General features: G+C 35.5%; 2 protein-coding genes across 2 annotated transcripts; both read left to right on the top strand.

Moving 5' to 3' along the window:
- On the top strand, positions 1-1410 carry LOC106131975 (uncharacterized). Its single transcript, XM_013331257.2, has 2 exons — positions 1-560; positions 735-1410. The coding sequence occupies exons 1-2, from the start codon at positions 59-61 to the stop codon at positions 1343-1345; spliced, it is 1113 nt and encodes a 370-aa protein (XP_013186711.1). The 5' UTR covers positions 1-58; the 3' UTR covers positions 1346-1410.
- Positions 1411-13955: 12545 nt separating this feature from the next.
- On the top strand, positions 13956-16109 carry LOC106131965 (attacin-B). Its single transcript, XM_013331246.2, has 3 exons — positions 13956-14188; positions 15112-15303; positions 15757-16109. Exons 1-3 carry the CDS (start codon positions 14007-14009, stop codon positions 15956-15958), a joined length of 576 nt encoding a protein of 191 aa, XP_013186700.1. The 5' UTR covers positions 13956-14006; the 3' UTR covers positions 15959-16109.
- The last annotated feature ends 489 nt before the right edge of the window (positions 16110-16598 follow it).

Below are 16598 nucleotides of genomic sequence, written 5' to 3'. Positions count from 1 at the left end.
TATCAAAAAAAGTCGCTTTTTTGGTTGTTGTTTGTTTATTTATGTACTCGCCGGCAAAATGGAAATATCAACTGAGGAATCATCAGATAATAAACTTGATGTGCGTGAAAACATAGCCCAATTCGATTACGAAAACGTGAAAGAAAAATTTTACATCCATCTTCATAAAAATTGCCCTAAAACAGTGAATCTTAACAATCCGTGTTGGCAAAACTGTATAGAATTTGTGATAAAGACAGTTTTGGATGGAAAAACAGCGGAGAAAAATAATAAAAAAATAGATGAAGTTACAGCGACTGCTTTGAAAACCTATGATGTTATCAACACAAAGGGAAAAGATGTTCTGGTTTTCAAGGATACCTTAAACAAAAATGGTGATCAAATCATTGTGGTTTCTAATGAGGAATGCTTTGAATTACTAGTCCATATACACATACAAAACAATCATGCTGACTACACAAAAATGATGAGTGTGTTAAATGAGAGCTGGCATTTGAGACATGAAAATGTTTCCTTATTTCTTAGACTTTGTAACACTTGCAATCCTAAATCAAAATCAGGTGAAGTTCATCACAATTATTACATTTTTATTATTGATTTATACCAGTGTCAAGACCCACCATACAGGTATTTACTTGTTTTAGTTGAGAAATCAACAAATTTCTTCCATTTACGGCCATTAGTTTTACAATACCAGTCTGAAATTGCAATGGAGTTGTTAAAAATATTTTCAGACTTTGGACCACCATTTTCGCTTTATACCCTGGAACCGGATCTATTTTCTGGTGTGATAAGTATACTCTATAAAATGTGTCCAGAGTTTTACATAGAAGTTGAAACTATAGAATGGGAGGAAATTAAAAAGTATGATGAAATGGTTAAATATGGATTTTGTGATTGGATGTCCATGACGGGGTGCACAAACTGGGCTACGGGATGTCGGATGGTACAATGGAAGCTAAATAATATGGAAACAGATGGCAAAATTCCGTTCGAATCACTTTTCGGTATACGCTGTAACAATGCGTTGCATCCCAATCCGGCTTGGTTGCACGTTGGTGGAATCACGAGAGAAGCAACAACAAAGGCCCAAAAATTAAGGCAAATGTTTAATTTAAGTGAACCCGAGAGTCCTAAAGTTGATAAAGTGGAAACTGATTTTGCTGTAAGTCTGAATGAGGACGAAAGACCGCAATGTATAATTTGTTTGCACACAGTCTATAGAATCTCTTTTTGTACGGTGTGCAAGAGACCTATGCATTCATTTTGTGGATCAAGATTTGTTGGTAAAAAGAAAAGAATATATAGTTTGTGTCTTAAATGTAAGGCATCTGCTTCAAAATGATACAAATATGATATAGTTATAGGTATAGTATAAATAGTGTATTTTTTTAAAATAAATTGTCTGTATATTGTTACTGCATATTATTTAATTGTAGAAATCATGAATACATCTTTAAAAATGCAAATGTTTTTAATATGAAAGTATTACATCTGTATAATATAATCATATGAGTACTATGTCGAATCGATAAGGCACTGAGGATGCAACCGGGACTAAAGCCAGGAGGAAGAAGTATAATCATACTATGTATTTTTGTTTGTAATAAATTAATTCATATTGTCAAACCATCAAAATAGGTCCAGTAGTTTTTGAGTTTATTTGTCACAAACAAAAAAAAAATTTATAAGAAATGAAAAATATTTTTATTATTAAATAATAAAAATATTCTATCAAAGTATTAGTAAACTTCACCACTATGTAATTTTACTATTCTTCTGGAGTGTGTTTCGGTGTGTAATTGAGAAGAGCCCAGGGTCTGCATTAAGGACTTTTTTCGAAAGAGACCTTTAGCGCATTAGCTTTCTGAATGTCTAAAATAAGAGAGGATTTCTCAATGTTGCCAAGGTGACAGAATATAAACGAAATCTTTCAATTACTCGTATTAAATATTTATCCACTACAGGGTAGACAGAGCCAGCAGTTATATGAAGACGTGGGGGCCATGTTCAGGTTAATCATGGAATTGAGATACAAATAGTGACAGGTTGCTAGCCCATAGCTTATACTAATATCTCTGTTTTTATATGATTGGTTGATTAATTACATCACTGATATTAATTTCTATCTCACCTGAGATAGAAATTATTCCTTCTTTAACTGATTTTCCAAAAGGATTTCTCACATCTATCAGTTTTCTGTGAAAGTTAATAAAAAAATAGCGTTACGGCGTGAAAGCTGCGAAAGAATATAAAGGATTTTCAGTCTCAGTATTTATATATTTTTTAAGTTATCTTTTATCTTTGATGCAAATTTGGAAACCATACATTATGAACACACCTCTTTCCCTGATTGATAGGTAGAAACAAGGTACAGTCAACAGCACGTCGACCTACCCAAAGTCACGGCATATTCACCTCTATTCCCAAGTTAGAGTTCCATGCAGGTCCATGCTCCGCATTATCAATCTTTTCGTTCAAACTAATTTAACTCGCCACATTCCCGTAGTCTCATCCATATTCATACCTGTTCATGCAAGTTCGGCGTTTACGAGTACTCATGACCTGACCATTTGTCAGGACTTCCTTGATTTGATCGTACATATACCTACTTACCTAAAAGAAGAATCCGAAGCTTATAAGTCTATTCCATTTTACTACATCCATGGGAAAGAGATGCAAGATGAACCCCATTGCACTTTCCAGGAGAATCTAACCTTAAAAATTTCTCTAAATGAGAACAGGAATGTCCCCAAGAAGATTTCCTCAACCATCGCTTGTTTCGACGACATTTTGAAATTGAAAAGAAAATCGAGGCGTCTAGAAAGGAAATTGCCATTTCTGGTCATAAATATTTTGATTGTATGTCTGTTTCGATTAACAAAATTTAGATTCAGTGCTCAGCCCACGTAACAAGCATGGCACGCGCGCCGCCATTTTGCCGCGAAAAACTATCGCTAAACAGCGATAGTTTTTCGCGCGATGAAAACGGCGTCGCGCGTGCCTTGCTACTGGGGCCGGTAGGGCGAATGAAAAGAAATATTTAAAGTACTTTAGTTTAGGGAAACGTTGTTTATTTCTTTCTTTGTTCACCGCAAGGGATACAGACGTGATGATATGTATGTACATATCATGTCTATATCCCTTGCGGGGAAGACAGAGCCAACAGTTTTGAAAAGACTGAAAGGCCACGTTCAGCTGTTTGGCTTAATGATACAATTGAGATTCAAATAGTGACAGGTTTCTAGCCCAGCGCCTAAAAGAAGAATCTCAAGTTTATAAGCCAATCCATGGGAAAGAGATGGAGTAAGTAGTCCTAATTTACTATTTGTGCCGGGAACCACACGGCATAATAAAATAATAAATTAATTAACATTTATTGGAAAAGTCGTTTATTGCAACTCTACTTACTCTTTCTCTGAGAACTTAATTTTTCGTGATAATACGGTACTATAGCGATCCGCTGCGTCTGCGCACGGGCAGAATTGATACATAATAAACCTTCCTCTTGAATCACTCTATTTACTTATAAAATTCGTTTCAGAGATCTAATCGTACATACATACAGAATTAGGGCCAACCGCGGGAAGCGACTTTGCTTTATACTAGAAGTAGGAACTTTATTATTGTCCTTCTAAGTGTTTTCATGCAAAATTTAAGAAGATAGTTAAGAGGGTAGCCTACCTTAAGAGGGTAGTTAGATACAAGTAACACTTGACGAAATATTCGTATTGAAATAACTAGTTCTACATTCATTCAGGTTTTTAATGTAGACAATGTGCATTCGTCCATGATTTAGATTTAAGATATCTATATTTGTATATTGACGCCCGATGAAAATGATGCAGTGTAGTTTGTTCCGCCGCTTCTTCTACACATGCGCTTTAGAAGCGGTAGTAGTTATAATTAGATTTAAGTGATGTGACGTCAATAAGTGATAGGTACCTTGTATCCAATTTTGAAAATAAATCTATTCTATTCTACTTCATTCACAAACAGTATAAAGTTTAAAAAAATTTGTCAACGAGTCTTAATCAGGTTTTCATGACGAGATTATTTTCATCAATGAAATTAATAGAACAGAGTGAATAAAAAAAAGTTCGGAAAGCGGAAAAAAGGGATAACTCAAATAAAATTACCTAACCGTATTTCTAAATAAAAGGTTGCATCTGGCAATTTAAGTTGAAACTAAAGTTCCGTTTTATAGACAGCACTAGACACGGCCAACTGAAACGGAGTCCCGGTGTGCTTAAATTACGGGGGGCGGGCTAGGAAATAAATAGAAGTGGCTTAGTATTAAAAGTATAGATACAACAATGTACATTTTTATAGATTAGTCTTCTTCTTATATATAAAATTCTCGTGTCACAATGTTTGTCTCCGTACTCCTCCGAAACGGCTTTACCTACCGATTTTAACCAAATTTTGCATGCATATTCAGTAGATCTGAGAATCGGCTAACATCTATTTTTCATACCCCTAAGTGTTAAGGGTTGTCCACCCTTAACATTTTTTTAACTAGAAATTATTTATATGGCAAAACAACGTTTGCCGGGACAGCTAGTTTACATATAAGAACAGAAAAAAAAAAGAAAATGAGACAAAATTCCGTATGCCTAGACATCGTTCCTGAATTACCCAGCAGGTGCAACTCTATATGCTACGTGCTACGCACAGACTTTTTTTAAATACTGTGTATTGAATCCCCTTTTAACATATGCTTTTGAGAAGGGAATACGTATAAAATTCTGTATCTCAATCCCATTAATCGTCCAGTGACTTTCATAGTCATGCTTTTTAGTAATACTTATATTTTTCTCTATCATTTTGATTTTAAATTACCGCAGATACAAGAAGCGGGAAAACAGCTGTTATGTTAGAAAAAAAAAAATAAAAAAATAAAAATATTTTTCACATGCCGCCTCTTCATTTCAGCTTCGTCTATATCGGTGACAGAGCACTTGAAACGAGCTCCGTTCTGAACTTTAATTGCCCGTGACCGTTCTTGTTTCAGGTTTATTACTGATTGGCGGGATGAATGCAGAGATTCAGAAGATCAATATTTTCATTAGGTTGATCCGTAGAACTAGTCTAAAAACCAGCAAAAACTATTGTAGCGGGAGCGATGATTCGGCTCGACCGCCACCAAAGAGAAGATCTGCCGCCAGGCTAGGTGTTATGACTGGAGAACCGCGGCTACGACGATGTTGTATCGGAGGTTGTATATATGCTCCAATCCGTGAAATCTTTGCTTGCGCGATTTAGACTTGACTGTTTTTGACTGAAATCGTCTCGTGATTTTGTGTTTGTGACTTGTGGCGTAAAGATGTCGCCACACTTTACCTACTGTGTTTCTTTGCCTTTAAATAATAGGTGTATCGTTTTAGATAAAACGTCGCATGCAAGCGTGTCGAGAAATCTTATAAATATTCCAGGGAAGACAATGATATTTATTGCAATTACGAGAGCATGGGTTTAGCTTAAGACACGAGATCTAGCAAGTAAGCCTGAGGATAGCGAGCGCTGCAGTAGACTAAAGGAATGTCAGGTGCGCGGGCGCGCTTATAAAGAGTTCCCGGACGGTGAAAAGGCACGCAGGGGAGACCACGGCGGCATTACTTAACATAAAGTAATCGTAATCCTTCTTGAATTCGTCCTGGGGGGGAGCCCAGGGTCCGCCATGATTCCATCTGTCTAACTTCTGTTATCATTGTTCAAAACTTGGTTATGGTTACTCATTCAGTTACTTTAATGTTTCAAAAGCGAAATCAGCATGAGCATTCTATTAAATTATTTCTATGATAAACCTTAGTGATAGAATATTTAATACGGAAATAATAATACCTACGCATACCAACTCATATTTTATCGGAGTGATGATGTGACTGTTATAGGTGGGTGATACGTTATATTACCAACTCTCCCGAAATTAATTTGATTCTCCCAAAACAAATATTTCAAATCCCCAGGTTACCAGTGCGCATATGAAATTTCCCAAATGTCATTCCTATTTTCGAAAATTAGCCCATTCAAGAGAGAGAATGTGGCTCAGAAAATGCAATATCATTCAATTCATTTCATTTCCAAGAAACATAAGTTTGCTATTCCTGAATCGATGAACAGAAATTCAATACAAACATTTATCAGTATTGTAACTTGCTTCTCTCGAAACGTTTCAATGAATAAATCGAGACAGTTAGAAATTGAAAAGATTTTCTGTCTTATGAATATTTTGATAGATCTTTCAATTTGTGTGGCTAGATTTGTGTAGTGATTCTTTTTTATTTTATAAAATAGTGGACTTTAGTTACAAATATTTGTTGTTTGTAAGGCTGTTGAAGTTAAAAAAGTGTTATTGAAAGATTATTGAGATCAATTCAAACTTTTGTTAATGTTTTGTGAAGTCAATATTACCTACATGAATAAAAGGAACAATAAACTGTAGAAAATAAACGATAACTATGGGTTAAGTTTATCTTCAGTTAACTGGTGGTACATTTCATGCATATTATACATATTGAATTCAGAAAAACAAACTGAATTTAGAAAAACAAACAGAAATACCTACAATAAAATGAGGCGTCATCTAAAAGTCAGCGGTCAAGTAAAATTCCTAGCCGTGTAACTCCAGTATATCATTAAATCTGTAGTTTTGACAACAACAAAAGTACCTATACACTATTTTATAATCTTACATAGTTACGGGATAGACAAAGCCAACAGTCTTGAAAAGACTGATAGGACACTTTCAGCTGTATGGCTTAATAATAGAATTGAGATTCATATTATTATCTTATACATAGACAGGTTGCTAGCCCGTCGCCTAAAAGAAGAATCCCAACTTTGTAATCCTATTCCTTATTCGCCTTATAATTTTAGTCCGCAATAAAACAAATTGTCCGCACATTATAACGAAAATAAACGGAGTAAACAAATAAAACTAGTGGAATCTATGAGAGAACAATGAAATCTGTTCTTGACGTCTATTTCATAAAGGTACACTTGTTGGCAAAGAAAAGGTTTCAGTCTTATCCAAACTATTAATAAAGAAAATAGATTCATATTTTTATTTTTATATGTTTGTAATGAATAAACTCAAAAACTTTATTTTAAACTTAGACTTTCACGAAATTTGGCACATATATAGAATTGACCTTAGAATACTTTATGCCTGAATTTCCCACGGAAGCGAGGCCCCGCGTAAAAGCTAGTCTAAGTACTTATATAAAAGAAGCTTTTGCGTTTGTAATTATTTTTCCGTGACTATCAGTTCATATTACTCGAAAAATAAAAGTGTTCACAACAAACTGAAATATTTTCATACATATATATACATATGGTCACGTCTATGTCCCTTATGGGGTAGACAGAGCCAACAGTCTTGAAAACACTGGATGGACACGTTCAGCCATTTGGCTTAATGATAGAATTGAGATTCAAATAGACATATTCACATAGACAGGTTGCTAGTCCATCGCCGAAAAAAGAATCCCAAGTTTGTAAGCCTATCCCTTAGACGTCTTTTACGACATCCATGGGAAAGAGATGGAGTGGTCCTATTCTTTTTTGTATTGGTGCCGGGAACCACACGGCCGATCCTTAAAATTGTTAATGTATGTTGTTAATTCATTATTTATGTTACATAGTACAGATATAATTTTATAACACGAACAGAAAAAATATAGAGTTTAAAATGCATCCAATAATTTGTCCTCAAGTGTAAAAGTCAGCAAGGGGCGATGAAAAAAAAGTACTCGTATAAACCGTATATTTTTTCTGTGATTTAGAAGCAAAACAAATTTGAATTGCGATACTCTTTTTACATTTATTTTTATGTCCATTCATGTGTGTTTGTCATTATGAAATTGCTTTGTTCTTAATTTATATCAATATGTATATGTATATGTACATATAGCCTTTTAAACTCTTATTAAAAGTGAACTTTACTTAGTCACGAAGATTTCTTACGGAGAAATTTCTAAAGTTTCTTTATCATTAAATTCGGTAACATAACATATAATCACGTCTACATCCCCTGAGGGGTAGACAGGGTCAACACTCATCAAAAGTCTGAAAGGCCACGCTCGGCCGCTTGGACTAATGAAAGAATTGAAATTCAAATAATAATAAATAATTCGGTAATCACGTTAATTTTCAGTCTTATGCTGAATACATTTTGTAGTGGTTTTAATTCAGTTAGGGACATAATTGAAGTTTAATGAAGTGTCGATCTCAGACATAATCCTATTGTCAATGAACAGAAATCGATGGGAAAGGGCTTAGTGGTAGATTGATGAATATTCAATAGAGGAATGAAAAGGATCTTATACTATATATCTTATACTTATTATATATGTATACCTAATATGAATCAATATTAGGTACTGCCGTCTTCCCAGGTTTATAAGCCTATTCCTTAGTCGCGTTTTACGACATCCATGGAAGTGAGATGGAGTGGCCTTATTGTTTTATTTTCTATTAGTGCCAGTAACCAAACGGTTGCCTTAAATTTCCATAAAGCCGTATAAAGTCTGAATTTAAGAGCAAAGTTCAAAAGTAAAAAAAAAAATATTGTAGGAATATGGACTATGACGGCATTAAGATGCAGATAGTGACATGTTGCTAGCACATCACCTGAACTAAGAATTTAATAAGTTCATTCTACATTCATTCATTCATTCATACACTTGGTAGGTAGTATGTATGAAGAGAGGAATGTGGATTAAGCGAAAGAACTATGCAAGTGGGAAGTTGAAGTCCCTGCCTACCCCTCCGGGAAAAAGGCGTGATTTCATGTGTGTATGAATCATTAACACATAACAATTCTGACTTGGGTTAGGTGTTCATCAGTTAGTAATTCTTTTAATAGATTTTCATATCACTAAAACCACACCCTTACGCGTTCAGCGACCGGTAAAACAAGAGACCCTATTGTCAAGTCTTCTATCTAGAGATACGATTGCACAACTTTATTTTTACATCCAACACACTGGAAAAACACCTCTATAATTACAACATTACGGTTCAATAAGGAAGTAAAATTAAAATTGCATCAAGATTGCACTTTGCAAAGTTATGCGTGAAATCCGAAAGGTTATTTTAAACTTTATGAATATGACATTAGAGGTTATAGTATTTGTAGGTATAAATTTGTACATACTCAGACATGATGGTTAAGCACTCAATGTACCCTTTATCTTAGATTAAAAAGAAGGGAGGTTCCACTAGAGACCTAAGAACAGGTGTGAGGATAATGACCCCAAAGATTACCTTATCTAGCTTAATCTTGATACTTATAACTTGAACTTATCGTTATCTTATCAATAAAGACAGAAATACTTCAAAGGTTTGAACTACATTCAGTTTTTCAGGACAGGACTTTTCTTTTTCATGCTTCTTCTTCCTTCATACATACATATAGGCTCGTCCAAGCATGGTAGTCAGAGCCAAACAGTCTTGAAATGTTCAGTCATTTACAATACACACTTATTGAAATTGGGATTTCTTCCAGTCAACCAAAATATAAAAGAAAATCCATAATCAGAAAGGCAGCGTACATAAAAAACCAATGATTATGTATGTATAGTGCCGTGTGGTTCCCGGCACCAATCCAAAAAAGAATAGGACCACTCCATCTCTTTCCCATGGATGTCGTAAAAGGCGACTAAGGGATAGGCTTACAAACTTGGAATTCTTTTTTAGGCGATGGGCTAGCAACCTATCACTATTTGAATCTCAATTCTATCACTAAGCCAAATAGCTGAGCGTGGCCCATCAGTCTTTTCAAGACTGTTGGCTCTGTCTAGCCCACAAGGGATATAGACGTGACCATATGTATGTATGTATTATGTATAATAATAATAATTAATTAAATAAACTTAATTAATGATAAACAAACATAAATAAAATATTTATTACACTAAATTGTTAGAATCATCAGAATACAGTCTATTGAGTAGTGTTTTAAAAGAACATAGGACAAGAGTACATCTGATATCTTGCACAAAATTGCTTACAAATTTCTATACCTATCTTGAATATTACTTTGACAACCACAATTCAACTCAAAATCTGAGCTTACAATTAAGTAGAATAAATGTGGGAGTTGCTAAGAGGCTTCTTAAGAACAATAGGTTGTAGAACAATAAATTTACATTACTGTTCTTTGTTCTAACCAAATAATTTACGCCGGCAATTCCGTTGCGATTCAATAACAAATGATTTATTTGACGTGATCCAGCATTAAGAATTAATTGTTAAATATTGATAACTTCTTAAGTGGAATAAATATAAATTTAAAATTAAGCTATCCTACTAAATTATAAAAAGAAACTTAGTAAGGATTGAGTGTACCTACGTGTGTGTATTTGTTACTCTTTCACGCTAAAACACAACGAATTTTCAAGAGCCTTTGCAATTTTATAGCTTTAACATTTGTTTAATGTTAAAATTAATTTTCTCAATTTTATATAAGTGACCAATACAAAAATCACCCCTATTTTTTTAGGCAAAGTTTATATTTTCACGGTTCATTTTCGGTACTCCACACACAAAAGTATGCAAAATTTTAATGGAGATCTGTTCAGTAGTTTTGATTAATAAAATTATCGGGTTTAGATATTATTCGTGATCAACTGAAAGTCAAACAATATTGGCATCAAATCCACTGTACATACCGCGACTCCGAATTGATACGGATAAAAACGGGAAAACAAAAAACTTGGGATAACAGAAGGAAACAAGGTAAACACCGATTCGTATTTTATATCGGATTTATTGGACATCCACCGCCATTGTTAGGTGGGGTTGCCAGTCACCAAATCACCTTAAATTTACGGAGTAAGTTTTTGAATTTTAATTTTATTTTTCACCAAGAGTACCTACATAAAATAATGACAACTTATTTATCTACATTCTCTCATAATTATATAACATCTTATCACGCCTCTTTTCCCGGAGGGGTAGGTAAAGAAACTCCTTGACTCACTCAGGACTTTCCACTTGATCTCTGAATACCTACTACTTTCGCGTCATACTCATTATTTTCATGCTAGGTTTCGACTCATGACCTGCCTCCATAGCATGGCACGCGCGACGCCAGTTTTATCGCAAGAAAAACTATCGCTGTCCCGTTTCACGTCTTAAAAAAAAGCGAAACAGCGATAGCTTTTCACGCGATAAAAGCGGGGCTGTCCTTTCAAAATACATTTTTTTTTATTTAAACGTCTTGTTATGTTACTTCTCATTTAAGCCTTAGTGTCAGTAGCAATCCTCACCACTCCTGAGAGGGAACCAAGGTGCGTCTATAGACCATGAATCTGGATTAGGCAAGAAACAAAGTCAAGTTTTTACATAAACATACTCCCGCTTAACCTCCGCATCCCTTGCAGGGGAAACTAACACATACCCATCGTCTGATCTAATTTCTGATTGATGATATTTTTCCTCACCGCAAAATCATCAGATTTCAATTAAAGCATTTGAACCAGTTCAATACGATTATTTATACCTTTACCGTTCTACCAGCGACGTTATTTCTTCTTACGTGTTATGGACGTCTGTCTTTAGATGGAACTTTATATAACTGTAATAATTTGCGCTTGCAAAATACTTCAATATCTTTAACTTTCCACCTAGCGGCGTATTTATTACCGGCATTTATAACTTCTAGAGCTGGCAACACTAAGGTAAATTGAAATGAATAAAAGATAAGAGCGTGAGGATCGTTTGGAGACCGAACGATATCACGTTGGGGATCGAGTGGGTGAAGGTAACAAGCGATGTTTTATTTTTATGCCATTTCTAGTATATACATATATCACACTAGAAAACGCCCTCGTAAAAAGAAAATTCCCGTGCACCTTTTCCTCCGGAAATTTCGGAAAGTTCCCTCTTAAAGTGCCGTGTGGTTCCCGGCACTAATACAAAAATTAATAGGACCACTCCATCTCTTTCCCATGGATGTCGTTAAAGGTGACTAAGGGATAGGCTTACCAACTTGGGATTCTTTTTAGGCGATGGGCTAGCAACCTGTCACTATTTGAATCTCAATTCTATCATTAAGCCAAATAGCTGAACGTGGTCATTCAGTCTTTTCAAGACTGTTGGCTCTGTCTAACCCGCAACGGATATAGACGTGACTATATGTATGTATATGTCCCTCTTAAACACACATACATAAAGTCATGTCTAGGTATATACCATGCGGGGTAGACAGAGCCAACAGCCTTGAAAAGACTAAAAGGCCACGTCTGTATGGCTTTATACTGGAATTGAGATCCCTTTTATTGTTCTCCTAAATTATTATAGAGAAAAATTACATATTGCTTTTGTTTGCGCTGTGCGTGCATCGATAAGTCAGTGAATCAGTTAGTAAATTGTGATCCAGTGGTTGAGTTATCTGACCATACAAATCGGAATAATTCACATTAAGAATTTATCAAAAGAAAAGATTTGTTTTTGTTTGTTTGTAAAAAATAAACTCATAAACTATACTAGATTTATTTTAACGGAAGCGAAGTCCCGCGCAAAAGCTAGAATTCTCTATTTTTTTAATTCTTTATTCTTACATAATAGAAAATCTCAAAATCTTCGGAGCTTTGGTCCCTCGGGAATTCCCGAAATTCTGATAAATTAAAGTCAGACAGTTGAGCGGTACTTTAATAATATTGTGTAAAAAAGAACACAGAAATAAGTACAAACGAGTATCAATACTTATAGTCATTAGTCATCAATTACAAAGTTCTTCCCCTTGAGTCAGTCCTACTAATGTCTAAATTAGTTTTATTGGTAAGTGACTGTACTTACTTAGTTTCACATCAAATGTAAGTATAAATGAAAATCTATTAATTAAATAAGAATTCGGGTCCACTCTCCCGGAGCGATAGGTGGAGACTGCATATTTCGCTTACCACGATCCCTGCATACTCCTTTCGTTACATCGTGCAAGCTAGGCGATTACGTCGGACTCTGTCTACCTAATAATTTGATTTTGTTCATACTTACATACGTATATTCATAAATCACGCCTTTATTCCTTACGGGGTAGACAGAGCTAGCAATCTTAAAAAAACTGAAAGGCTGTCAGTGTATGGCTTATGATAATGATGGAATTGAATTTCAAATAGTGACAGATTCGTAGCACATCACCTACAAGCATCCCAAGTAACCTTTCCCTTAGTCGCTTCTTACGACATCTATGGGAATGATATGGACTGGTCCTATTATAAAGTGCCGGAAACCACACGGCACTTCGTTTCTTTTTTGCACGGCATTTGGACGTTTATCATACTTCAGCAATCTGTATGTAGGTAGTCTGAAAGGGGCATTCCCTTAGATACGAGTAGTGATGTTCCTTTCTTGCTTTGAATTTAAATGAGGATAAGATATTAAAATTGAGTAAAATCTACTTTTAACTTATAGCATACTAAAAACGGAAAACATTTGTATTTTTGTTTGTAAAATAAAAAGGAGTGAAATTTAACATTGGCCATTTTATTTCCGACCTTAATATTTACACGACGACGAGACGAAAACGATACGACCAAGAGATACATTTTTACAAATTAATCGTTTGTGACATTTTTCCTCGTGTGTGAACTTTTAAAAAATATTGAATAATTTATTATATCATATATATAGTCACGTCTATGCTACTACGCGAGGTAGACAGAACCAACAGTCTTGAAAATATTGTTTGGCCACGTTAAGCTGTTCAGTTTTCTGATAGAATTGAGATGAATCGCCTGCAAGATGAATCCCAAGTTTATATCCCTTAGTCGCCTTTTACGACATCCATGGGAAAGAGATGGAGTGGTCCTATTCTTTTTTATATTGGTGCCGGAAACCACACGCTAGATTTAGATAACAAAAAATAATAATCAGTATCGATAGTCGACATATGAACGTTGTTGGTGTCACATCACTAATGTCTCATTTATATACCCGTCAAAACTTTAATAGCTTCATACTGTTATTCGTTTTCACAGCTACTACATCTTTTAAACATGGAACCTCAAGGTGGTATATCTACCAACCTGGATGGTAGCAAGAACCTTACCCTGGGCTTAGCAGGTGACCATGGAAGTGCCGGTGCCTTTGTCCATGGATACAAGGATAGTCAGCAGTTCCCTAAACCTACTGGACCTTCGTTTGGATCCGCTGGGGGTAACATCACTATGGGGTCGCAGTAAGTACTTTTAAGTACACACGGCTCAGGGGATGCCTGGTCATCTCCCATACACTTATCAATGCGAGATGGCACCAGCTATCTTCTGAGCCCACCGTACTGATTTCCCTCAAAAACCAACGAGCTTGCATGACGAGAGTTATGAGTGTGGATGATGATAAAGAAGTATGCAGGAATTGTGGCAAATGGAAAGTTGTAGTCTCCGCCTATCTCTCCAGGGAAGAGGTGTAATTATGTATGTATGTACAAGCATTTGCTTGCAGCTTAGCCCACATCAACAACGACTTACGCATTATAGTCACGTCTTTACTCCCTTGCGGGGTAGACAGGGCCAACAGTCTTCAAGACTGAAAGGCCACGTTAAGCTGTATGGTTTAATGATAGAATTGAGATTCAAATAGTGACAGGTTGCTAGGCCATCGCCTACAAGGAATTTCAAATTTATCAGCCTATCACTTACATATATGTACATACATACAATCACGCCTCTTTCCCGGAGGGGTAGGCAGAGACTACGTCTTTCCACTTGATACAATCTTTGTATACTTCCTTCGCTCCATCCACATTCATAACTCAATCGATAATAACATTATAACATAACCTATTCAGATTCACATTTACAAAACCTATCACTTATTCCATAACAACATTTTCCTTCATTATTGCTTCTATCCAAAGAGGTGATGCAACCGCGGCTTACGCCAGCAGGATACATACATACACAAAACCATGGCTCTTTCCCAGAGGGGAAGACAGAGACTACATCTTTCCACTTCCCAAGATCCCTGCATACCTCTTCATCCACATTCATAACTCTCTTCATGGAAGCTCGTTAGTTTACGATACTCTTGACCTGACCATTCTCCAGGACGTCCCCGCTTTAAATAAGATATTCCCAGACTTTCAATTAATCTCTATTCCAGGTCAGCCAACATTGGAGTAACCGCCACACATATACCCCACTCCGCCAACCAGTTATCAGCATCAACTAACTTGAACCTGGTCGACGCCAACCGTCACAAGGTGGATGTGAATGCTTTCACCACGAAAACCTTCCCGAAAGGACCAGCTCCAAACTTTAATACCCATGGAGCTGGTGTGAATTATTCTTACAAGTGAGTAATTTCGTGTGGTTACCGGCACCAATACAAAAAAGAATAGGACCACTCTTTCCCATGGATGTCGTAAAAGGCGACTAAGGGATAGGCTTACAAACTGGAGATTCTTTTTTAAGCGATGGGTTAGCAACCTGTCACTATTTGAATCTCAATTCTATCATTAAGCCAAATAGCTGAACGTGGCCATTCAGTCTTTTCAAGACTGTTGTCTCTGTTTACTCCGCAAGGGATATTTATATAGACGTGACCATATGTATGTATATGAGTCATTTCTTTGACCACCTCCGAGTTTTGATACCCAGAGCTGGGGTGAATTAATCTTATTATTCGTGAGTATTTTTTAATAGATTTTGCCTGCTGCTCCCAGCAAAAAAAAAAATCAAGAGACCTTATTTCATGAAACAAAGCTAAGTAGCCTGTATTATTCCCATTCCGAATTTGAATTTTCAGCGACACCGTACATGCGGGTGCGTCGATTGCGCACACGCCGATGTTCAAACACACACAACAGTCCGTAAATGCAGGGGTGAACCTGATGAACACGCCAAATTCATCACTTTCTTTGAACGCTGGCGTCAGTAGAAGTCAGAATCCTTTCCATAACAGCGGGTGGCAACCTGGTGGTTCCATGGTGTTTAGAAAACAATTTTAGATTTAATTTTTTTTTAATTAATATTATCATATAATTACTCTTTGGTAACATACTCTATGATTAAGTCATGCTTACTCTTTGTGATATCCGCCATCATTAAAGTTGCTATCTACGTATATATTGCTAATAAATGATTCGTAAAGTGAAAACATTTAGTTGTTTTATTTAACAAACTCCAATTCAAAAGAATCTTAATTTTATTTAAAAAAAATATCTCTATTATAAATATACAAGACTTATTTAAATAAATTGTATAGGTTAATTAACTAGTATATTGTAGTACCACAAGAATGTAAGCAATTTACTAAAGCATACTCGTAGATGAAGAAATCAAATTCGACTTCTTAAATAAAATAGACGATTACAATTTGCCTGTTAGAAAACGGGATTTTATTAATTGTCTTGAGAGACCATAAAAGTGTAAAGACACTTAGAAGTGAGTTTCATCGGTTTCAATCGAACAAGAGAGGAATATTTTAAGAGACCTTTTGTAAGTACATCAATAAAACTTCTGTCAGCTTAATTAAGAATCATACAGTCTCTATTTTACTAAAGACAATCTAAAATCTTTAGAGAATAATAAAGTTTTGTCTGCATTCTCGCCAAAACAATTTCCAACGTCGTCAAGTAATTTTTCAAG

Source organism: Amyelois transitella, chromosome 26 (genome assembly GCF_032362555.1).
Source record: "Amyelois transitella isolate CPQ chromosome 26, ilAmyTran1.1, whole genome shotgun sequence".
NCBI classification, from domain to species: Eukaryota; Metazoa; Arthropoda; class Insecta; order Lepidoptera; family Pyralidae; genus Amyelois; species Amyelois transitella.
The sequence above is the reverse complement of the archived record's forward strand: the minus strand, read 5'-3'. Positions and strand labels throughout refer to the sequence as shown.